The sequence below is a fragment of the Ctenopharyngodon idella genome, chromosome 7, assembly GCF_019924925.1.
Source record: "Ctenopharyngodon idella isolate HZGC_01 chromosome 7, HZGC01, whole genome shotgun sequence".
Classification (NCBI taxonomy): Eukaryota; Metazoa; Chordata; class Actinopteri; order Cypriniformes; family Xenocyprididae; genus Ctenopharyngodon; species Ctenopharyngodon idella.
Window position 1 is genome coordinate 22093865 of NC_067226.1, and position 26524 is coordinate 22120388.

The 26524-nt window shown below is 38.5% G+C and overlaps 2 protein-coding genes across 2 annotated transcripts in view; both read left to right on the forward strand.

The window, feature by feature from the left end:
• The first annotated feature begins 2956 nt into the window (after window positions 1–2956).
• Window positions 2957–26394, forward strand: LOC127515591 (uncharacterized). The gene is made up of 3 exons (XM_051899414.1): window positions 2957–3489; window positions 3687–8928; window positions 26382–26394. Exons 2-3 carry the CDS (start codon window positions 3995–3997, stop codon window positions 26392–26394), a joined length of 4947 nt encoding a protein of 1648 aa, XP_051755374.1. The 5' UTR covers window positions 2957–3489; window positions 3687–3994.
• pcxb (pyruvate carboxylase b) overlaps window positions 19814–26524 on the forward strand; it is a 203665-nt gene continuing 196954 nt past the window's right edge. Inside the window, exon 1 of the mRNA XM_051900588.1 lies at window positions 19814–20144. The gene's annotated coding sequence lies outside the window, so the exon portion shown is untranslated. The remainder of the gene's footprint in view (window positions 20145–26524) is intronic.

Below are 26524 nucleotides of genomic sequence, written 5' to 3' on the forward strand. Positions count from 1 at the left end.
CGGTGCTACAGGGAAAAAGATTGGAACAAGGAAGAATGGTCGAATTAAATTATGCACAATCTACTGTTAGAAAAAAAGAAGAGCGGGAGAAGGGCTGATGAATAAAGAGACAGCGAGACAGAGAGGGAGAGAACTGTTGAGGAGTTGAAGGAAACTTCTCTCTCGCAGACCATATTTCACTCTTTTCTGTCCCAGTCTTGATTCATAATTAAACTGCAGTTATTAACAATCCCATCTAGTTACTGGTGAAGAATGTGCCCCAAAATTATACTATTATATATAGAACTTGACTCCTTAAAAATCTCTAAGCATTTGTGAGAGTGTCTATTCATTCATTAACTCTTTATGGTTTGCTATCTTTCAAAAATAAATTCCTAATTAAAATACATAATTAATCTAAACAATAATTAGTTTTATCTGAGACAGCCTTTACCCAGAAGGTATGTGCATCTCCAGATCATCCCCAACAAAACCAAAACAATTAACTTTAAGACTGAAATTTGTGATGTAAAAATCTGTTTAAGATTTATTTTCACAAGATGTTTTTTTTTAATCTAGATGAAAATTGTATTATAAAAATATGAGACATTTGTTCATACTGCGCATTAAGAATATTTTTTTCTTTCATTTGGTTCTGCTGACACCAAGTGGATTCAGAGTGACATTACAGGAGCACTTCATCTAGTGAAATTTGTACATTTAATTTTGTTATATTAATAATCACCATATCACATATATACACTACCAGTCAAAATTTCATTACGATTTTTTATGTTTTTGAAAGGAGTCTCTTATGCTCAACAAGGCTGCATTTATTGGATTAAAACAGTAAAAACAGTAGTACTGTGTGTGGTTAATGTTTTTAGAAATCTTTTGTAACATTATAAATGTCTTTACTCTTTTTTTGATCAATTTAATGCAGCCTTGCTGAATAGTGTTATATTTCCAGTACACTGTAACCAAATGTTGTTAACATTTTAAGGCAGCACAAACACTTACATTAGGTTGAAACATTTTTTTTTTACAATGTACAGAATGTAATTTGACTTTTTCATCTGCAGAACAAAATGAATAAATTTTAACTTGCAATGTTGCAAAATAAAATAAACATTAAATTAACGTGTAATCAAGAAAAGATTAAACAAATTTACAAAAATAAGAATGAATTATGTTTGAGAGGTTAGCGTAACATGTCTTATTCTTGCCATAATACTCTTGAATTAGTTGTAAATGCAACATTATTTATAGTCAACAGAATATCTAAAGGTGACAATGAAAATAAAGTGTAAACATAATATTGATTAAGAATTTCCTGATTGAAGTTCCAACAACATTAAGCAGAATTCATGAAGTGCAAGTGACATGAACATGAGCAAGAATGTCACATTTTAAATGTCACATTTTATGCATATTTTATGACATTGATTATACTGAACATTGAGTTGTAGCCGACAGCATAATCACCTGACCTGGGATTTAATGCTATTCTGTGCCTTATCTCCTGCTCCCACATTACTGCTTTATCAGGCAATCATTCATATTCCTGAATCAGTATTAAATATGAGGAATGTAACTGATCTCCATTCAGTTTAGACTGTTCTCACTTAAATACATAAAAATAAATAAAAAAAATACATCTTGTGTTTATGAGAAAGTGACAGACATGGCTATTTTGTGGGTGTTTCCTCTTTTTCTCTCCTTCGCTCCCTGTTATTCTCTTAAGGCTGGTGCACACTGTGCGATTTTGGCCACGATTTGGTCGTCTGAGACAAATTTTGAGAATCCTAAAAGATTCCTATAATCCTAGGCTAAAATTTGTAGTCTTTGATCGCTAGTTTGACATGTTCACAGACAGCCCATTAATGACCTTTGCGATCAAATTTGACCTCCGACAAAATTCTGGCAGTGTCAGAAGATTTGGCACACAGTCCTGCAGTGTGACTTCTCCCACGACGAATGTCAAATTGTCTTCGTTTTTCAAAACAAGCCGTGATCAAAATTAACGCTAGAGATGTCTTTGTTAGCCACCATTTCAGTCCTGTGTGTAATGCAGCTCACAGTCACCTAACGAGTGTGGGTTGATGATGTAAAACTCCAGACAAGTTTTCATGCGCGCATCCGTTTTTAACGCGTCTTTACTGTCGTACAGTCTGACGTACGACAGCTGAGATCCCACAGTGTGACATGAGGATCATGAATGTACAGTCTGACAAGCAACAATAGTAAAGGACTATTATAAATCGCAGTGTGCACCCGGCTTTAGGCTCACCCCTATTAACTGCTATTGGCCTGACCAGCTGTCAATCATCGTTAACTTTCATGATGTCACTGCTCCCACTGCCAATTAAGTCTCCTCCCGGGCAGAGTTTAAATAGCACGCCAGAGTGAATGTGTGTTAGTCATCTTTGCAAAGTATGCTTCATTTGACTTGCATGCATACACAGCAATCTCTCTCCACAAGTTACAACCTATGTAAACATCTTTGTATTCTTTCATGCTAGAGTTGTACAAATGAGGGTACTTTCTAACCTCTTCGCACAATCTTTCGTCTATGTAGGCCTCCATTGTCCATTGTATATTCTCCATTGTTTGTCTTCGACTACCTTGTGAATCAATGCCCCCAGGGCATGGTTGCCACCTTGTGGATAAACTAATTACTGCCAAAAAAAATAAATAAAAATTAAATGCACATGTGATACTGGAAAAATCCGGCGCTGCGCGTACAGTACGCTGACCCTTGCATACCCGTAAAAAGTGAAGTATACATTGGGCTTTAGATGGAGACTTTGATGTATTAGACACACTAGGTTAGAAGTGAGCACCACCCCTTGTATGTTTTGTATTTTGGGTAGTTAGTGTAGTTGAGTTAGTGGTGTGTTAATGCTGTAGATGTCACTCGCATCTCTTTTCCCTTGGGTTTGATTTTGTTTTGAGTCATTTGTATATGTTGTATATATTGTAGAAAAGAGAACATGGCCCCTTTAAGTATTTTAGTTACCCTTTCTGTGATCTAGTCTCTTATTGGTTGTTCAGTTACGCACTCTTTTGTATAGAGCGTAAAGTTACGTTTTTCTTCTTTAGTTAGATTTTGGGGTTGCTCGCATGCTCATCGCACGTCGGAAAACTGCCGTCCTGTGCCGGAGCAAGAGCACCTAGCAGCCACATCAGTTTCATACAAAGTGTGTGTTCATGAACGATACTGTTGGTGAGTGCGCTGTGAACTGTGACTTACATCTGTGCAGAACAGTAAACTCTGTGAACGAATCCCCTTGTCGTGGCTCATTTCACCCGCGTTTCCCACTGCATCGACCCAAAGCAGTAGCACGACAACTGGTGTCAGAAGCGGGGATTTATCTGGATGTGTTTGAAACTCCGTAAATTAACCCAGAGGGATTTTGGATATTGGCAAAATAACATATGACAACAGTGGATGTTGCAGTCGCAAGCTAATTTGTTAGCGCTTCTTCAAGACCAGGCCGGAGGCGCGAGGTGGCTGACGTCATCGCGCCCGATGAGAACCGTGTTGACTCAACTACACTAAATTGCCAGAGACATTAAGAAAATCAAATGCTCCGAGGACGTCTGTGAGGATAACTGACTGAAAAACAAATTAAGACAAAACTATATATATATATAAAAAAAAAAAAACGCTTCACCATTCTTCAAGACCAGGCCGGAGGCGCGAGGTGGCTGACGTCATCGCGCCCGATGAGAACTGTGTTGACTCAACTACACTGTGAACTGTCAGAGGCATTAGAAAAATAAATGCTCCTGGAGGACGTCTGTGAAGATAATTGACTGTAAAAAAAAAATAATAATAATAATAATAATAAAAGAAAAAAAGAAAAAAGATAAATATAAGAAAAAAAACAAAGAAAAAAGAAAAGAAAAAAAAAAGATAAGATAAATATAAAAAAAAAAAAAAAAAGAAAAGAAAGAGAGAGAAAAATAACAATAGAAACAAGAGAGATAGTAAATAGAGAAATATTAAAACATGTCCCAGGAAGATTTACACCAAAGAGCAATGGCAGCAGCAGCCCCTGATCCTGACCAACCTCCAGACTGGGTGAAAGTGATGCTCGAATGTCAGAACAAGAATAATGAGCAACTGCAAAAGATGATGGCTCCAATATTGAACCACATTGCGAGTAATACCCAAGCCCCGCAAACATCCATGTCCACTGCGCCCAGGTGGGACACCCGTGAGAGCTCACAGCCTACTGTCAGAGAGAGGCGGATGCCTTACTCTGATTCACCATTGCCCTCAGAGAATCCAGAGAGGTCACGCAACATTACAAGTGGGCCATTTGCTGCTGAGCTGGAAGTCATACAACAGAGAGCACGTACTTCAGGCCCCACCAGAGTTACCCCCTCCATAGAGACAAGTGTTAGACATCGAAGTAGTGAGCGTGGCTCTCAGCTACTGCCACCTACATACGCCGTTGAACAAAGACACAGTATTCTTCCTCATCAAGGCCAAGCCATCCCTCAAGAGTGTCCCAGAGCAAAGCTCGCTATTTTTGATGGTAGTGGGGACTGGGAATCGTTTCTAGTACCATTTGAACGGCAGGCCAGGAAGTATGGTTGGAGTGGAGCCCACAGAGTGGATTATTTGCATGAATGTCTGAGGGGGGCAGCAATTAAGTATGTCTGTTCACTTCCTGAGCATATTCGAGAAGACTACATTCTTCTTAAAGAGCAGCTAACTCAACGTTTTGGTCAGCGAGACCCCCCAACCACAATTAGAAGGAAGCTGGGAGAACTCCGCCAGTTTAAAGAGTCGGCAGCAGAGTTTGCAGAAGAGGTACAACGCTTAGTCACTTTAGCATACCCTGGTGTGGAGCTTGATCTGCAAGATCAACTTGCCACAGATTTCTTCCTCAAGGGGCTTCGTAACCAAAAGGTGGCTTATGAAGTAATGAACAGAGATCCTCATTCATTAGTGGAGGCTCAAAGACTTGTAGAGGCCCATGAGCACAATTATCGAGCCACCGTGGGACGTGATGTTGATGCAAAAAGCAGAGCCAGGCGTATTTCCTGGGCAGATGATGATGAAGTGTCCAGTGAAACTCCAGCAGCATCACGCAGGGTGCAGAGTCCAACTTATATCACTGCAGACCAGCTAGCTCTTCTTTCGCAGAAAACTGCATTCCTAACAGAAACAGTGGAGAGAATTAGTAAGAACTATGTGACTGCTGACCAGTTTCACCTCCTGATGGAGAAGATGGAGCAGCTGCAATCAAAACTAGACAATGCTGTGGCCAAGGAGCCAAGAAAGCTGGAAGCAGCAAATCAGGAAAAGAGGCGAGGTCGGTCTCCCATACAAAGTGGAGCAGCACAAACCAAGTCCTACTCACCAAGTCCCAGCCGTGTTGGAACAGGTCTGTGTTATCACTGTGGTGAAGAAGGACATTTTCGCAGAGAGTGTGTGAGGCTGTCAACCCCACCACCTAACTCCAGTCAAAGTAGTAAGGAGCAGAACCGCAGTACTGCTCCAAGGGATGTAGTAAGCTGGAGAAGCCAGTCCCCTACACCACAGGTGGGACGCACTACAAGTAGAGGCCCAAGCTTGCTCATTGATGCAACTGTGAACAGCATTCCAGTGAAAGCCGTTGTAGACACAGGAGCTGAAGCGACGGTTATCTCAGAAACCTTGTATCAGCAGTTTCCCTTAAATAAGCAGACAGCTTTAACACAGACATGTCTCCATAATGCAGAATCAGGGAAAGACATGAGCGCCAAAGCTGGACTAAAAGTTAAATTCCAAATCGGTACATGGAGTGCAGAATGGGAAGTCTTTGTGGCTCCGATACGTGACTCTGTTCTTTTGGGCCTAGACCTCCTGCAGGCTGCAAACATAACAATCCATTCTAGTGGCAGAGTTTTCATTGAGGAAGAGTTGGTTCCCGCTAAGATTGTCGGAGGTGATGGAACAGACTACCATGTCGCACGAGTGGTCCTGGAGACAGACACAATGTTACCGCCAGAAAGTGAATGTCTTGTCTGGGGTGAAGTTGACAATCCAAAACCTGGTGTCTGTGCTGTTTTGGAACCCTACCTGATCACAGAAACTGTGGCTTCTGGAAGTGTTGTCACAACCATGGAGCAACGGGTGATTGTAAGGCTTTGCAATCTTTCCAGCAATAAGACCACCTTGCTGAAAGGAGCCTGTCTTGGTCTCTTGGTTGAAACCTATCCAGATGAGAGCTCATCACATTATACAGAGCAAGAAGAGGACTGTAGCGTTCAAGAGCAGAGTGATAACACAATTTATCCGGAACTAAGAAGACTGTCAACTGCCACTGACTTACCTGAGCACCTCCAAGCCCTTTACGCTGCTTCAAGTGGAACATTAAATGAAGAACAACAACAGCGATTTGTTGAGCTCTTGCTCTCATACAGATTTCTTTTTGCCGTTTCAGATGCTGACCTTGGTTTCCTAACAGTTGTTACACACAAAATAAATACTGGAGCTGCTGGGCCAGTACGCCAGCCAGTAAGACGGACTCCACTCGGATTTCAAGGGGAAGAGGAGAGGCATCTCAAAGCTATGCTGGAAGCAGGAGTTGTTACACCTTCCTCCTCAGAGTGGGCGTCCCCTGTCGTGTTAGTCCGTAAAAAGGATGGTGGAGTCCGCTGGTGTATCGATTATCGACGCCTAAACAGCCTGACAACAAAGGATGCTTATCCTCTCCCCAAGATTGAGGAATGCCTGGATGTCCTTGGTGGCGCTTGTGTCTTCTCTACCCTAGACCTCCAGTCTGGGTACTGGCAAATTGCAGTAGATGAAATGGACAGACCAAAGACAGCCTTCATCACTCGCTATGGCCTGTATGAATACACCCGTATGCCCTTTGGATTGTGCAATGCTCCAAGCACTTTCCAAAGGGCAATGGAGTTTGTTCTGCGAGGACTTCAATGGGAAACCCTTCTGATTTACTTGGATGACATCATTATCCTGGGTAAAGGAGTAGACGAGAGCCTTGATCGCCTTGCACTCGTATTCCAACGCCTTGACAGTTATGGGTTGAAGCTGAAGCCGTCCAAGTGTCAACTACTCAAAGACGAAGTCCTTTTTCTGGGCCATGTGGTCAGTGGTGAGGGTATCCGCCCTAACCCAGCTTTGATTAAAGATGTAGACACTTGGAAAACCCCCACAAGTGTGCATGAGCTAAAGGCTTTCCTTGGACTGTGTAACTACTACAGGAAGTTTGTTCCGGCATTTTCTGAGCTGGCCAGCCCCCTAAATGAACTCCTTCGAAAAGAAGTGACATTCATGTGGACTGAGGAGCACCAGAATGCCTTCACACAACTCAAGGAAAGATTGACTTCTGCACCAATACTGGGGTATCCTTCAACAGAAGGGAAATACATTCTGGACACAGATGCGTCAAATCACAGCATCGGAGCAGTGTTATCACAACTCCAGTGGGGAGAGGAAAGAGTTATCACCTATGCAAGTACCCACCTTACCCCAGCTCAGAAAAGATACAGTGTAACAAGGCGAGAGTTGCTAGCTGTTGTCTGCTACACCCGCCAATTTCGACACTACCTGCTTGGTAAGAAGTTTCTTTTGCGCACTGATCACAACAGCCTTACCTGGTTGTTCCGTTTCAAACACCCTGAGGGACAGCTTGCTCGATGGCTGGAAGAGCTGAGCCAGTATGATCTCGTCATTGAGCACAGGGCTGGAAAACACCATTCAAATGCTGATGCGATGTCAAGACGTGATGGTGAGATTCCCAATACGTGTAACTGTTATCAGGCAGGGAAGAATGTTTCAGATTTGCCATGTGGAGGTTGTCAACATTGCCAAAGACTCCATGACCACTGGGAGAGGTTTGAAGAAGACGTTGACGATGTTGTGCCACTTGCAGTAAGGCGCATTGAGTGTGAAACAGAGAAACACAATGACAACACTGAACGCAATGACATTTGCACAGGCGAAGAGAACAGATCAGTTTCAGAGTTGCTTGGAGCGCCACATGTTAACTGGTTAGAAACCACTACCAAAGAACAGCTGGCTCAACAACAAAAAGCTGATCCTGACCTCTCAATCTTGCATGAGTGGAAAAATAGTGGAACCATTCCCACAAAGGAGCAGGTAGCATTGAAAAGTCCAGCAGTAAGGAAATACTGGTTGTGTTGGCCGCAAGTCGAATTACACCAAGGTGTTCTCTTCTATCGTTGGGAAAGACCTGGAGGACTCAGCCCTTCCCTGCTGTTACTAGTACCAGTTTCAATGCAAGCAGAAGTGTTGCAAGCCTGCCACAACCCACCCCAGTCTGGCCATTTGGGGGAAGGCAAAACGTTAGAGCGACTCCGTCAGAGTTTTCACTGGCATGGCATGGGTGGAGATGTACATTTGTACATACAACGGTGCAAACACTGCAATGCCTGTAAATCTGCAGGACCTACTAAGAGAGCCAAACTTCAAAATTACCAAGCAGGGGCCCCAATGGATCGGATCCACATTGATATACTGGGTCCATTTCCTGTGTCCAGTTCTGGAAACAAGTATGTTCTCATCATCATTGACCAATTCACTCGATGGGTGGAGGCATTTCCTATTCCAGACCAAGGCGCAGAAACAACAGCTAGGACATTGGTTTATGAGTTCATTTCCCGTTTTGGTGCACCACTCGAACTGCACACAGACCAGGGTCGCAATTTTGAAAGTTCACTATTCAAGAATGTTTGCAGTCTTTTGCAGATCACAAAAACAAGGACGACCCCTTACCACCCTGCCTCAAATGGGCAAGTTGAGCGGTTCAACCGCACACTCCTTCAGATGATTCGCTGCTATGTGAACCAGAATCAGAAAAACTGGGATGAGCATCTTCCTCTACTTACATCAGCATATCGTAGCTCCCAACATGCAGTCACGGGATTCACACCAAATAGGCTGATGCTGATTCCCGACTTCCTGTACAACTTGGAAAAGGGCTTAAGAGAAGCACATGATGCTGCCAGAGAGCACCTCCAAACAGCTCAACAACGTCAAAAGAAGACGTATGATCTCAGGTCTCAAGAGAGGACGTATAATGTGGGAGATCTTGTGTACATGAGGGACAGCACCAAAAAGAAGGGACAAAGTCCAAAACTCCAAGCACCTTGGAAAGGGCCCTTTGTGATATCTGTCTGCTGTGGCCCGGTGCTTTATGAGGTCCAGGGGTTACGACAAAAGAGAATCATGCATCATGACCGTCTTAAGCCTTATGACTGTGAGGTGATTCCAGCATGGGTTAAGCGTCAAAGGAGTCAGATCCTGCAAAAGAGCAAAGATACCACTAGTAATCCTATAATTCAAGAGCCTTTGCTTGATCCTGAACAGCTCGCAACCCAGTACAGCAGTGAAACAGATTCAGTTTCTTCTGACCCTGAGCCCAAGGAAAACCAGGACAAAGGAAGAAAACGTCAACCAGCAGCTCGTCGACGAAGGCAAAAAGAAAGGGAACTTGGGCTAATGTCAGACCTAGGACAAGAAGAGACAGTCAAGAGGACAAACAGAGGAAGAGAAATTCGTAAGCCTGCAAGATACAATAATTAAGAGGAAAAAAAAAAAAAAAAGGAATGACTGTGTTCCAGACTTTCAGTTAAGTACTAGTACTTATGGAATGTTATTTCAGAGTTAACGCCTTGAAGGACTTTTCCAGACTAAAGATACTGTTTATTATTACATGCACTATTTCTTAGTTACTGTTATGCTATTTTTACTGAAGGGACTCAGTACTGTTAAAAGAGGGGGAATAGTGTAGAAAAGAGAACATGGCCCCTTTAAGTATTTTAGTTACCCTTTCTGTGATCTAGTCTCTTATTGGTTGTTCAGTTACGCACTCTTTTGTATAGAGCGTAAAGTTACGTTTTTCTTCTTTAGTTAGATTTTGGGGTTGCTCGCATGCTCATCGCACGTCGGAAAACTGCCGTCCTGTGCCGGAGCAAGAGCACCTAGCAGCCACATCAGTTTCATACAAAGTGTGTGTTCATGAACGATACTGTTGGTGAGTGCGCTGTGAACTGTGACTTACATCTGTGCAGAACAGTAAACTCTGTGAACGAATCCCCTTGTCGTGGCTCATTTCACCCGCGTTTCCCACTGCATCGACCCAAAGCAGTAGCACGACAATATATTGTTTTCTCTTTTGTACTTCAATCAGTTATCATTCATCAACTCTTGTATATTTATTTTCACTCGTGTGTAATAAATCACTTCTTTTGGCATTATTTCACTTAAGTTTTCTCACCTGCCATCCTCACACACAAAGAATTAACAAAAATCTAAATCTTTCCCCTTTCAACCCTAGACGAAATCGGGGGTTGTAACATTTAATGGGGGCTCCTCCTGGGATCCCTGTATTAATTTGTGATATTTTGTGTGTGTGCATGCCAGTGGCAATTGAAGCTACATTATTGGCATGTTGGTGGTATACTCATGCAGAGCTGTATCATAGTGTTCATTTGCTGGTTAAACATTATGGCAATGTTTAGTTTAGTTTAGAAGAACTTTATTGTAAATCCAACACTAGAGCAGATTAACTTGTGTAGGAAGCAGGAACTGTTGCTGATAGCTGACCACTATCAGATTGCTGTGGGTAGACAGACTCTTAAGAGAGTATAATTTTACAACATCTAAGTGAGCTTAATGATTCTCCTGCGTCAAGTGCTGTGGATATGGGGAATTGTGGAAATGTGTGTGCCATGGACAAGCAGGACAGTAGAACTGAAGCTGAGGCAGAGGTGGTCGCCGATGCTAAGGCCAGCTTGCCACCCTTTGATCCATTCTTTCCCATTTCCACTGATTCCAAAGAGGGGATGCGACTGAGAGTACCTTTGGCCCATTTGCAATATGAGACACAAGAGAAAGCCAAGCACGTCAGGCTGAGCAGGCTGAGTTTAGAAATGCGCAGGCTCAAAATTGAGGCTGACAAGCAGGTGAAGTTGTGACAGTTCGAGCTGGAGGCAATGAAGGTTGCTGCTGGCTCAGCTGCGCAGTCAAACCAGGGTCAGGTCTCTAATGCCCCTTCTCTGGTTGATCCGTCTCAGAGTTCTTTTGACGTGAGTAAGCACATTGCTTTAGAGCCTCAATTTAGAGAATCAGAAGTAGATTCTTATTTTTGTGCATTTGAACGCATTGTGATGTGATGAAGTATGCAATTATTTGTGCTTAGGAGTTGTTTCCTGAAGCATATAAGCAGAGATTTTTAGGCCCTCTGCTATTTTCAATATCATTCTGCCTCTTGCTAATATTAGAAAACATGGAATTAGTTTCCACTGTTATGCATATGATACTCAGTTATATATTTCATCATGACTGGATGAAATATTTAAATTATCCAAGTTGACACAGTGTTTTAAAGATATAAAATATTGGATGACCAGTAATTTGCTGCTTTTAAATTCGAATAAGACTGTGGTATTACTTATTGGGCTAAAAACCTGTACACAGAATCTCAATTTGCATCTAGAAGGATGTACTGTTAATTAATCCTCTACAGTTAAAGACCTGGGTGTTATATTAGACAGCAATTTGTCTTTCGATAATCATATTTCAAATATTACAAAAACAGCCTTCTTCCAATTTAAAAACATCACCAAGCTACGGAACATGTTATCTGTCTCTGATGCAGAAAAGCTAGTTCATGCATTGATGGCCTCTAGACTGTAATTCATTACTAGGTGGTTGTCCTGCATCCTCACTCTACAGTTATTCCAAAATGGAGCTGCTGGAGTTCTTAACAGGTCAAGGAAATATGATCATATAACCCCAATTTTATCATCTCTACACTGGTTACCTATTAAGTTTTGTATAGATTACAAAGTATTGCAACTGACCTGTAAGGCCCTAAATGGTTCAGCTCCTGTGTATTTAACCAATCTTCTAACGCCCAACAATTCATCACAGCCTTTAAGGTCACAAAATTCTGGACTTTTGGTAGTTCCTATGATATCTAAGTCCACTAAAGGAGGGAGAGCTTTTTCGCATTTGGCTCCTAAACTCTGGAATGACCTTCCTGTTAATGTTCAAGGCTAAGCGCATGATCTATCTATTGCTTGAAATGTTATGAACAGCCATTGAACCTCGGTTCATGCTGGTGGAAAAGGGGTATTACTTGCCTTATAAAATTTTGAAGGTTACTTTGGTTCCAGTAGACTTCCAGTCATTGTTAAACAACAGATGACGACCATCTTGTTTTTATCTCGGATGTATAACCAAAATCAGCATTTCATGCGATGGACTCTATTAGTCCAAAATTACAATTGGGAAATCAAACATAAGAAAGTTGCAGATAATGTTTTAGCTGAAGCTCTTTCTAGACTACAGTATAGCTTAAATATATGATTGTTTGTTGTTGTTGTTGTTTTTCACAAGCAGGTTTACTCTTATGGGTGGGAGTGTTACATCCGTGGGTGCGCCTGCATGTTTTCCTCTTTTTCTTACCTTCGCTCCCTGTCATTCTCTTCACACCCATTGACTGCTATTGGCCTGAGCAGCTGTCAATCATCGTTAACCTGAGTGACATCACTGCTCCCACTGCCAATCAAGTCTTCCGCCAGAGCTTTTAAATAACATGATGGAGTGAACGTGTGCTAGTTGTCTTTGACTCTGACTTTGTTTGCCATTGCTGTTGCTTGTTTAATCTAACCTTTTTCTAGTGCTTGTTGTTACTGTGACAATCTTTACTTGTACTGTTTTGTCCTATCTTGCATCACACCAGTACTTTATTACTTTTCTGTTGTCATTCTGACGGTGATTGTTTCTCTATAAACCAGGGAAAAGCGGATAGGTTAGACGTCACGTGACGCACATTGTGCAGTACTTCGGCTGCGTCTGAAAACTGCTGACTTGTTGCCTTGCTGCCCTATCATTCAATGACTCTGCAGGCAGCGTTTGTGCATGAAGGCACCTCACGAAACTAATTTTTCACAGACTTCTGAGGTAGCGTAACAGTTTAATGATCTACAGCAAAACAGCGCGAACTTTGGTGAAAACCAAGTGAATATTTACTACAATGGTAATTTCTCACCAGAAATGACATCAGAAGTGGAAAACGTTGGTCAAAAACTTTACATTTACACACAAACTGACTACCAACTGCAACTTTTAGATGCCATTTTTCTTTTTTAGCTTATCTGTCACAGAATGGAATGCACAGGATTGTGGGATATCAAAGACAGCAAAGGATACATCTATACTGCCTTCAAAAATTGAAGCTGACATTGGATTCGGACATGCCTTGATGCCTTAATGTCTTGGAATGCATCTTCCGAAGGCAGCATTTTTAAGATTTCGGATGCAGACTTAGAGATTATGTATTAGACTAGGTTAGAAGTGAGCGCCACACCCCTGTAGGTTTCGTTAATTCTGAAGACTTTTGATTTCCTTACACTTGTTTGTTAGTTAGTTTAGAGGATTATACATGAGTTAGCCTTGGGTTTTGTTTTGTTCTTTCTTTCCTTTGGTGCCACTCATGTCCCTTTTCTCTTGCGTTTATTTTAATTTTGAGGTGTTTTGTAAATATAGTGTGTGTGTGTGTGTGTGTGTGTGTGTGTACAGTAGTATAGTATAGTAGTAGTGTAAGTTTTCTCTTTTGTACTTATCAGTTTTCATTATTACTTCTCACAGCTTCTCGTGTAATAAATCACTTCTTTTGTCTTATTCGGTTTGTCTCTTGCCATCCCTCCACACACAAAGCTTTAAAGAATTTGTCACTGAAAAAACCTAAGCTCTTTTATTCTACAAGATAAACTTGGAACACTTGAAGGTCACTTGAATGCTATGTAGTTTCATAGAAAATGAGCTGAGATAGTTTGCAAGACTAATGTTCCTGTCCCTGAATTGACTTGCTCTTAAGTGTCATCATGCTTTCTTTTTCAGATTTCAGAGAACCCAAAGGAAAAGAAGCAGTATGATGTAAGCCAGATTTTTAAAACTTGAACCGTTGGACTACTTGTAGTTATACTTATAATGACATGTATGATTGTTGAAATATTAATGTTGTTACAACATTAAATCGGTACATGTACATCAGATGGCAACATTGTTTTATGTTGACATTTATTTTTAATGTTTCAACAAAAGTGATTTAGAATCAACATTACAATGTAACATTGATCAAACAATATTACCAATGATTCTTTTTGTTAATTTAAGTGTTGATTCAACAGCAATAATGTATAATCAACATCATAGTGTAATGTTGATTTAATGGGCTATATGCACGGAGCGTTCTTTAGAACTTCCGCAATAAGACAGCTCGAAAACTTCTGGTGAGATGTCATTTGCTGGTGTGTTGAGTATCAGTAGTGTAATACTTAGTTTATAATCAGAATATAGACACTTAAATAGTCAGGCATAGCATTAATTTAGTTATTCAAACGTAAGACAGCATAAAAAATAAATAAATAAAGTATCTCATTGTTCCTCCTTGGCTAAATTCAATTCGACTATCAGTTTTCACACTTTTATGTGAAAAAAAGCTTCAAAAATCAAATATTTATTGTGCACTTTAGTTAGATTAACTGAACAAAATGTGTGTTTTTACAAGTGTGCTGAAATCATTGATCCTGCGCTGCACTGAATGACAGCTTCAGTGATTACAAAGGGAAAGCGCAGTGCTCGCTTTCTGTGTCATTCATTCACAAGAGAAGTTATTGCTTTTCTTAAGATTTTTTGAGTATTTCATACTTCACATTGACCAAAATATATTTTTAAACCTAGTTATTTTATAATGTTTAATATTTAGTCAAAAACGAAGTGAAAAACGATTAGAGGAAATGGCTGATATATGTGCAAATAAATGCTACTTTGCTGCCATCTTCTGGTTAAAGTGGTAATTATTGTCTTTTTTATTTTTAAATAAGTGTTTTCTATCAAATGTTGAATTCCCTACATTTTTAAACATTCAGTTTTACAATGGGGACAATCTCAGAAGGATGAACAAATAATGTTTGTGGTCATCACATTAAAAATAACATTTGAAGTGCTGGGGAAAAAAATGCGTGTGTGTGTGTCTAATTACAAACACTGCGTTTTTAAACGGTTCCAATAGCTTCGTCTTTATTGCAATCAATAAAACTGGTTTATTGGCAAATTAGGTAAATGTGATAACTGCATTAAAATATGAATACAACATTAAAAAAGCCAACAATTGATGGTTTTGTGTCGATGTACAGCGACTACAGAATGAACAGCTGACAGTTCACCGGAAATGCCTGAGCTGGCTTAACGACAACCAGGAAGTAACCGTGCATATAGCTGCCTTTTTTGGTGAAAATTCAACATTGTTTCAACATTAATTGTGCACATATATTTTATATCTATATTTTTTTTCCTTGTTTGTTTGTTGAAATCTCAACATTGTTTCAACATTAATTGTGGGTGCACAAGTGATATTGAACCAACATCACTTTGTAACATTAATTCAATACAATTAGCGTTGACACATCAACATTGACTTAACATTGTTTCAATGGTTGCTTGCTATCTGGACAGAAATCAACTCTCAGCCTGGGGAAAAAACAGAGCCCCAGACTGGTCAGGCTCAACAATCACGTACTCTACATTCTCATATCAACTGTTGTCTATTTGCACAAGAGAAACCTGTGTCACAAAGCAAATCTGAGCAGTTTTACTCAAAAATCAAGACATCATAGGACTTTCAGTCAAGATAATCTATGAATTTGAACTCAGTCAAACAGGGTCCATGTGTTAAGTGAAGTATCCGGTAGATTTTTTTATTTATTTTTTTTATTCTAAAAGAATAAAATCACTTCCTTTAAAGTCAATGTGAAAACTGACCTTATTTACTTTAATGTGCATTCCTGGTCTTATTGTGTACGATTCATCCATGCATGTTATTTCAAAGAAAAAAAGGTTTGTCTTCATAATCTCCTAATTCTGTATCAAAATGTAATGATTTCATCATCCCCTGAAACAACTTTCCTTTTTGTAGAAATTTGTTTATTTTAAGGTTTCAAAAAAAAAACAAAACAAACTTTTTTTCAAAAGTGTCAGACTTTTGGACTCCACTCTATGCAAACACCGATGACAGCGAAAGACAATGACGCACTGCACTGCACTGATGAGTGTTAATAATTTTCCTGTGTGTGTTGTGTTGTCACGTAGTGGTACAAGGGAGGAATGTGAAAAAGAAAAAAAAGTGTGACAGACTATGACAGTTTGTGAATGTACATTTGAGGCCATTTTTAGATAGATGCTGAAAAAAGCAGGTGCATTATCTGCTGCTTATTAGGCTTACATTAATGTCATTAATAACAAAAGGACATAAAGGTTGGTCTGTGCAATAAGTATTTGCTGTGTTGTATACAATTTCATTTTAACTGCTACTTTAATATAAACTTTTTGGGGCCACTGTGACTATTTCAGTTCTTCATAAAAATTCTCATGCAGAAAGCTTTACATCATCACACTCAAAAGATTGAAGAGGATTGTTGGCGAGTGTGGCAATCCATTTGATATGGACATGCGTCTGACATCAGCTTGGCCTTGGCAGATGATATTCTGTGTTTACACATGCTGCAAAAAATGAACATATTGCAGACTGACATTCTTTCCTCTCTTTTCCATTGGATCAACGTTGATTTAAAAACAACCCTTGATAAAAGACTTTGAGTGTGATGGTACAAGAGCCATGTGGATGCTTACTTCTCTTACTTCTTTAATGTATTTTTAAAATAGGACATGGAGATGGAGTATTATGCCATATATTTAAGTATTTGAAGGCCTCCTTATCATTATTCTTATCTTTATGTGGGTTTTCCTTTAACAGTAAAAAGCATCTGCGATAAAGAAAGACCATCAGTGCAGAGTTCAGAAAAAAAAAAGAAAAGAAAGAAAATGAGAAGTCTACTGCCACTTTTGATGCTGTGTACCTCTTGCTCATGTTGAGTGTCCCAGCATAGATGTTTTTCAGGTGAGTCTGTTGACACTGGATCAATGAACAATGCTTTGATCATGAATCCATGACCCTGTTGGAGAGAAAATGTTTTTAGGCACTACAGTCAGCAAGGACATTATAGTCAATACATTTACATAAATATTTATGTCCATACATTTGCTCTTATTTCTGTTCTGCATCAGCCATTTAGCTTAGTTTTGTTGCATTAAGAAGGTCATGAACACCTTCCTCTCTAGTGCAGACACACTTTGTCATTGTTACTGTTGTATATTTCATGAGTGCATTAAATTCTCTGTTAAAACTCTGCAGACACAACATGAACTGGTTTGAACCTTACCTATTGATTTTATTGGCTGATTGTTTTTGCTTTTAGACTGCACAAATTATTATTATTTTCTTTCGGTTTACCTTGGTATTTTTCTTCTCTTTTGTCGGGAGATATGGAGAAACTGTGATTAAAATATTCTCATTTTATCAGTGTGAAGTTTTAGTCAAAAAAACATTCTGAACAAAGCAGTGTTCTTCTGATAAACCTAGAGACAAATGCACTCGCAGAGAGAAAAATATATAGGGAAAGATAGCGATGGTGTTTCTTTCCCAAGTTTCTTTAGTTTTTTTCTCATCCATTCACCTCTACACAAGAACAACAAGCAGGAGATAAAGTGTGTTGTAAAACCTATTTTCTAAGATGATTAGTTTACTGCCTTATCAGTGCAGGATAACCATTCACCGCTGTTTTTGAAGAAATGGGCCGCAGCAGTTGTTGGAAAAAGACTATTCTTTTTCTCAAAAATTAGTTACACCATTATACCACTATCACTTAAAGCTAATTAAAATTCAGTAACTCTGTACATGAAGCCTGTATTTATTAGGGGTGGGACAGTTCACTGTAAAAAATCGAACTGTTCGTTTCTGACGACGCATAATATGGTTTGTTGAAAACAACGTGCAAAACAGACAGACCGATTCGGCTAATGTATGTTTCAGTCGATGGATACGCATTCAAGTTTCCCAATACGTTACAACAGCGATGATCAAAAGAACATGGACAAAACAGTCACTCGTTGTAAGCAAATGTTCAATTACATGCCGAAAGCTCTATGACCAGTCATTTACGTCGTCATCACCCGGGTGTTGATAGGGTGCGACGCAAATACTCTCGTGCAAATTCTCTTTCAAGTCTTGCATCTGAACGGACAAATTCACACAAAAATTATGTCAACATGCTCATCTTAGCGAGTATCCTAACAAACATAGTAGGTTATGTCTTAGGAGAAAAACGAGACAGACAACTCATGTGTATCAGTATCAGTGTACTGGATCTTTGAATTATATCTTAAAGGGAAAGCAGTCTAATAGCCTATTCCTGCTCTATGTGTTTTAAAGTTAATCGAACGACAAAGCACGAAGAAATCACTCTTGGCTGAATAGCTTTTGTAACTTCAATAATGTTTCATCTTTATTTAACTATTCAAAAAAGTTTATATGCAGTGTTATTTTATATTTGATTACTTTATTCAATTTCTGTATCTGAAAGCTGTTAGATACCTGAAAAACCTGTAAAGCATTATTTATTTTACATGTATTTATTTGTGCTGTTTTTTGTAGTTAGATTATTTGTTTTTATTTTCTTTATCTTTATTTGACTATCGTCCTATTTTTTACTAAACACAGCACATAACGAACTGTACCGAAACTGTGACCCTAAAACCGTGATACAAACCAAACCGTGAGAAATCTGAACCGTCCCACCCCTAGTATTTATAATGCAATTCTTTATGGCTTATAGTTAAGCATATCTCATTAACAAGAGTGCTGTTGTTTCATTGGAATGAACAACCATCTCACGGCAATTCGTACGTAGGCTATTTTATGAGGAGGCTAATTCATATGAATTCGTACAACCTCACTCGTACAAATTAGTACGTTTTTTTGCTAAATCATATGTATTGTATGAATTGCAAAATTTGTATGAATTCATACAAATGACCTACCCCTAACCCCGCCCCTAAACCTATAACAAATAGTATGAATTCGTACAAGTGAGGTCGTACGAATTAGCCACCTCATAAAATACGTACGAATTGGTCTTGAGATAGCGTTACAACTAATGAATGAAGTAACGAACGAACAAATGAATGAAGCATTTACATAGCACTTCGATACAACTGTACACTCACACTGCTTTACAATGGGATCCTCAACTAATTAATCTCAATTTAAAAGATCCTTTGAAAGCAGTCATCGTTTCTCGTGTTTCAGCAAGCCTGTTATGAAGGATGCATCAAGTGTATCCTTTGCATTCTCCAATAACCCCCAATCCTTTGTAAACATTAAAATTCACACAAAAAAAAAAAAAAAAAATATATATATATATATATATATATATATATTAATTAGAAAAAATATATATATATATATATATATTTTTTTTATTATTAGAAAATAAAAGAATTAGCAGGATATTGGTGCTTCATATTCGGAAGGCTGTGTCCTAGTAAGGGTGCATCTTGGTTCAAAAAAGAATTAGCAGAAAATGAATCGGCACTGAGCTTTTCCAATTTCACTATGTAATGCAGTACAGAAAAAAAAAAAAAAAAAAAGGATTTTAGCCTAGACAGTCAATCAGTTAAATCACAGGGCCCAGGAAAACAATGCTGTTTGTGTTCCCCCCATTAAGCATTATAAACATCTTTTCTCTTGTGTTTGTTTACCCTTCTCTCACTACCCCATAATGCACATGGACTATGCAACACTCAGAAAAACCTTGTTTATCATCATATCTCTCTTCCCCCTCCTCTTTATCCATCCCTCCCTCCCCGTCTCTGTCTTTAAATCCTGCCGCTCTTTACTGGTGGAGACAGAGTGCCTGTGGTTGGCCCGTGTACTCGGGGGTGTGTAAGTATTACGTAAGCATCAGAGGATGAAAACCTGCATCTAGCAAGAGAGAGTGAGAGACAGGTCAAAAGTGAGAGTGAGAGAGACAGAGAGAGATTAACAGGATCAGGCCTCACAGTCTCACAGGCAGTGTGACAGAAGAGCAGTTGTGACTGTGTACATGATTGTGTATACGCCTGAGTGCACGTCACAACATTGCCAATACTCCCCCGTTCTCTGGATCTGCTCATTGTACCACAGGACTGCGGCAGAACTTTCTGGCCCATTCGTTTGTTTACATCTGACACCTACTCTGATTTTGGGCTGAATCTGGACCTGGCTGGACAAGTGAGTACAGCTGTGTCTGTTGAGTGTTTTGAGGGAAAATTAATTAGATACTTTTCAGGTCATGTTACTGAGAAAACCCTGCTGTTTCAAACTTTGTTTTGAACTGTGTGTGTGTTCAGAGATCATGTGCACGTGGTGATGCAACTACTATCATATGTCACTATTATGATGTGAGTGATTGTGGATGTGTTTAGAACGTTTCCTGACGTGTATTCTGTGTCAGATTAATATGTGCTTGTTGTCAGTGAATATTCATTCATGAGGATTTGGTCATATATACTGTAGGACCAATGCCATTTTTTAGGGTTGCATAATACAATATCAATTATTGGCTGATATTGGTTGATAATGGATATATGGTCAATACTGGATATTTAATCATATATGCTCATTTTTCCTCTATTTTTATATTTAGATTGTATTTACCATCAAACACTAATTTATAGTTAATCTTTAAAAACACTCTTTAAATCAAATCTCTAAATGAAAATCCACTTTATACCATACATTATACAGTACCATTGTGATGCCTAAATTCCTTTGTAGCTTTTAAAATGACTGACTTTAGTTTTTAGCATTTTATTTTTAATTTATTTATGCAAAATTGGGTAACACTTTATTTTACAGTGACCTTGTTACATGTTACATTTAGTTACTATGCTAATAACTATAAATTATGTATAATTACACACAACTAACCCTAAACCAAACGCTCATCCTAACCCTTACCCTATAGTAAGTACACATAGTTACTTAATATTACTCAGTACTTAAATGTATAATTACAGTGTAACAAAAACACCTTAAAATAAAGTGTAACCTTTTATTTTAAGGTGTCCGTGTTACAGTGTAATTAATTATACATGTAAGTACTGAGTAATAATAATTAACATGTACTTACTATAGGGTTAGGGTTTGGTTTGGTTTGGTTTAGGGTTAGTTGCTTGTAAATGCATAATTTATAGTTATTACTATTGTAATTACATGTAACATATGCAACAATGACACTGTAAAATAAAATGTTACCAAATAAAGTGTAACCCAAAATTGTATAAAATTAAAATATCAGCCATTTATTGGTTATTGGCCACAACATAAAATATTGGCTTAGTTTAACAAAATTTTGTCCGTGTGTGTGTATGCATGTGCATGATTGTTTCAGAGAGGAAACTGTGTGTACACTTGAATATTAACAATGTATTTTTTGCACAAGGACTGTGTGACCTTTGTTCAGCTGTTTGGTGTGGAACTGTGCAAACTAGATGAGTTGTTCTTGCAGCTTTAACTTATCAGCAGCATAGTCATTCACATAAAAAGACAAAAGTTTGCAAAAACAATAGAAAGGAGGCTATCATGTGTACTTACAAGTGATCATACTCGTTGAACAATCAAAACAAAATGCCACTTGTGATAGTATATCTGATTGCATACCTTCTTGGCAAGGAATGGTATTGGAGCAACTAGGCAGATCAATTGTACTTCGTTATCATTAGCTTATTCATCATTCAACTCCAGAGAGGATAAAATACCCTGTACAGAGTTCAATCTGGTGTTGTTCAATATTTAAATGATTACAAAACACCACAGACAAACAAACAAAGTAGAAGACCACCAACTTTGAACACTCTGCACGTAAAGCTCATCAAAGGAGGATGGGATAGTTTGTACTTGACAGGGAGATAACATTGCTCACGTACTACACATCCACAAAGAGTCAGTCAGTGTCTGAAGGCTCTGCATTGTGTTTGATAAATCAAGTTGCATCAAAAAAAAAAAGAAGTAAAAAAAGTAAACAGAAATTAAGTATTTTCATTAAATATTTCCAAATGACACACTATGCACTTATATATGCACTTATGCAGTATGTACTCAGCCGTGTTGTGTATGAGTTTTATACATGAATAAGTACATGAATTGGGATGAATTGAATTGGGATGCACCTATATATATATATATAAAATAGTGTATATTATTATTATTTATAGATGTGTGTTTTCAGTTTCCGTTTAACCATGTCTATATTGACTTTTGAGGTTGACATTAGCTCAGATTGTAAGTTCATAAAGTTGTGCATTTGTGTTTGTATTGCTTGAGCTGGTCTCATCTGGTCTCACCCTAATGGCAGAACATTTGCACTACTCAGAATGTAAAAACACAGAGCATCTATCTACCAGAGCTCTAATGGACAAACAGAGGAGGAAGTGTTACTCAGGTGGAAGAAGAAGTGAAGGAATAGACTGAAAAGAGAGCAGTAGAGAGCAACAAAAGGGCCCAAAAAAGCTCTGCTGATGTATGGTTCTATTTAGATTGTGTACGGAGGTGGCTGAGCATGTTGATTTTACCCAGCTTGGCCTTTTAGGGCAGCGTTCAGAGTAATTTTACGCTAACTGAGCAATTTTAGAAGGCATCAATAGGCTGATCTTTGTAATTTCCCCTTGTGAAGCCATCGGCGGTTCATAGGTGTGCCACAGGCATCTCAATTATAGTTTAGTATGAAATATATATATACAGTCATGTGAAAAAGTTAGGACACCCTATATGGTTTTCCATATCAGGACATAATAAAAAATCATCTGGTCCTTGGCTGGTCTTAAAATTTGGAAAATAAAACCTCAGATGAACAACAACACATGACATATTACACCGTGTCATTATTTATTTAACAAATATATGCCAAAATGGAAAAGCCATGTGTGACAAACTAAGAACACCCTTACTGTTAACATAGGAATTAAGAGGTTAAGTAACGGTCAGGCTCTGCTAATCAAATACCTTTTATTAATTGATCATCAGCAAGTGTGAGCACCTCTATAAAAGCAGAAGTGTGTCTTAACACAATGCCAAGGAGGAAAGACATCATCTAAGAAGACTGAAACGGCCATTTCCAAACAATTTGAAGTCCTTCATTCTACAGTGAGGAAAATTATTCACAAGTGGAAGACATTCAAGACAGTTGCCAGTCTTCCCAGGAGTGGACGTCCCAGCAAATTCACCCTAAGATCAGACCGTGTAATGCTCAGAGGAATTGCAGACAGCCCAAGAACTACACCTCGGACTCTACAGGCCTTAGTTAACATGTTAAATGATAAAGTTCATGACAGTACAACTAGAAAAAGACGGGACAAGTATGGCATGTTTGGAAGGGTTGCAAGGAGAAAGCCTCTTCTCTCTAAAAAGAACACGGCAGCACAGCTTAGGATTGCAAAGTTGTATCTGAACAAACCACAGGACTTTTGGAACAAAGTCCTTTGGATAGACAAGACCATATAGTGGAGATGTTTGGCCATAATGCACAGCGCCAAGTTTGGTGAAAACTAAACAGCATACAGAACAAACACCTCATACCAAAAGTCAAGCATGCTGGTGGAGGGGTGATGATTTTGGGCTTTTTTTGTAGCCACAGGCCCTGGGCACCTCACAGTCATTGAGTCGACCATGAACTCCTCTGTTTACCAAAGTATTCTAGAGTCAAATGTGAGGCCATCCAACAGCTAAAGCTTGACCAAAATTGGGTCATGCAGCTGGACAATGATCTGAAGATCACCAGCAAATCTACAGCATAGTGGCTGAAAAAGAATCAAGGTGTTACAGTGGCCCAGTCAAGTCCAGACCTCATCCTGACTGAATAACTGTGGCGAGAGCTGTGCATAGACAAATGCCCACAAACCTCAATAAACTGGAGCAACGTTGTAAAAAAGACTGGGACAAAATTCCTCCAGAATGATGCGAGAGACTGATAAAGTCATACAGAAAATGATTACTTCAAGTTATTACTGCTAAAAGTAGATCTATAAGCAACTGAGGTGTGTCCTTAGTTTGTCACCCATGGCTTTCCCATCTTGGCTTTATTTTTGCTAAATAAATAATGATACGATGTAATATGTCATGTGCTGTTGTTCATCTGAGATTATATTTTCCAAATTTTAAGATCTGCTAAGGACCAGACGATTTTTTATTATGTCCTGATACGGAAAACCATGGAATTCTAACTTTTTCACATGACTGTATATATATATATATAGCACTTTAAAATGCTTACAATCAAAAAGAAGACTTCTCCGTGGTCTGTTTCATGCTCAACGGCTTAAATTAATGCCACATGAGGCAGAGTTTAGTTATAAAGTTATAAGTTCATTTATTTATTACAATTAGTATTTCCAGCATGTAATACATGTATTTTACAAACACATAAAAGTATTAAATAAAGCATAAATATCAAAAAGTTCTTCAGTGAAGGCAATATCAGAGATGGTTCTGGTGCCGGAGAAGCTCTTCAGGTGGCCACGAAGCAGCCTCTCCCATAATCTTCACATTTCAGCCTTTTATAGTCAATCTGACCTCACTGACTCATTATTTATTAGTCTTTTACAGACAGCTTATTAAATCCTAATCCTTGAGGTCATCAGTATCAAAAATTCCCCTCATAACTTAAGTCTTGAGGTGTAATGAGCTCCAGGAGTTTTCTCAGGACTTGTCTATATAAAGCCTTTTGCCTCCTTTGTTCTCGGACACCCGCGTCTCGTCTTGCAACACATCATCCAACGGTAATTACTTGCTTTTTAGCAAAGCTCTTTCTAATACATGTTTTCTCTTTCTATTCTACCAGCATGCTCTTAATGAACAATTATCTTATAAAACACATATCTTATCATATACATGATACCTGTATCTTATCTTAAATGCTTTCAAAAACGAGTTGTTTATATATATATATATATATATATATTTTCCAAATTTTAAGACCAGCCAAGGACCAGATGATTTTTTATTATGTCCTGATATGGAAAACCATATAGGGTGTCCTAACTTTTTCACATGACTGTATATATATATATTTCATACTAAACCATAATTCAGATGCCTGTGGCATACCTACGAACTGCCATATTTATATATGAATTTACAATCGTCGTATATAAATTTATAATCCACACTAATGTAAACCTCAAAAGTAAATATAGACATGGTTAAACGGAAACTAATATATATATATATATATATATATATATATATATATACAAAAAATAATGGAAGCTTAAGTTTTCCTAGCTATGCCACTGAAGAGCAATTTTTGGTTCCCCAAAAGAACTATCTTTCTCTTAGTGTGAAGAAAATTTTAAAAATCTAAAGAACCTTTTTCCACTATAAAAAACCTTTGTAACACTTTATTTTATAGTGTCCTTATTACATGTAGTTACAATAGTAAAAATTATGCAAAATTACATGCAACTAACCTAAACCAAACCCTAATCCTAACCCTAACACTTCCGTAAGTACGTGCATGATTAATATTATTCAGTACGTAACATGTATAATTACACATGTACATGTACAAAAGTACTCCTTAAAATAAAGTATAACCAAAACCTTTTGTGTTATGAAAAGGTTCCATGAATGTTAAAAGTTGCCAATAAAGAACCTTTATTTTTAAGAGTATAATACAGTTTTACTGCACTTGATATAACTAATGTAATGAAAAAAAAGAAAAAGAGGTTGTTCATTGGATTTTCCCACACGATCAAAGTTCATGTTGACAAAGGAGTCTTGATGAAGGGACACCTAATGGCCCACTAACTCTTGTTCAAAGTTTGTTGTTCGGTTTATGAGCTACAAACCTACTGAATCCTTCAGCCAACCACTGCTGTCTTTGACCTGTGACCTTTAACCTAGAAAAAGCCAGTCATTTGGAGCTGCTCCCTATTTACTTACAAACATATGGAGTGCACCCATCAATATGTATCTACTAATGCTTTCTAAGGCTTGTATACTTACAGATTTGAACCCCCTCCTCCCCCCAGCAATGCACTGCAACATAGCCTATATATGTAATTAGTACTTGAAGCCAAACAAATAAAATGCATACTTGTAAATATGCAATGCAATGCAGTTAAAGGTTGGTGTGCTCGCACTGAGTGCACAAGTGGGTGAATACAAAAATTGGTTTCAATATTATGTCTGCCATCTGAGATGGTGTAGGTGAGACATAGACAGGAATAGAGTAAAACAGTGAGATAAGTGTTAGCATACCTGGGTGTAATTCATAGTTTGCTTCCCACTGGAACACACATACACACCCTAAATACATTTGCACAGACACAATGGAACAGTTTTCTTAGACCAGTCAGAGACGTATAATCATCATTCAGCATCTTTACTCTAAATTGTTCTGAATATCTAAGTAATATATTGAGGGTGGTCGTGAGATGAGATCATTTTATATGTCCAATTTTCATTCAGAGCACTATGTTGAAGTCAGATACCCAGTCAAACGCACACACATTGAACACACTCTGAGAGCACGTGCATACACCAACTTCCAGGCTGTGTATACAGGTAATTGCGAAAATAGCAAACTGCAGACTTTGCCAAGGTAAACTGAC

Excerpts from the sequence above, each read along its gene's own strand:
- LOC127515591 (XM_051899414.1), top strand. The coding sequence starts at position 3,995 with ATGTCCCAGGAAGATTTACACCAAAGAGCAATGGCAGCAGCAGCCCCT.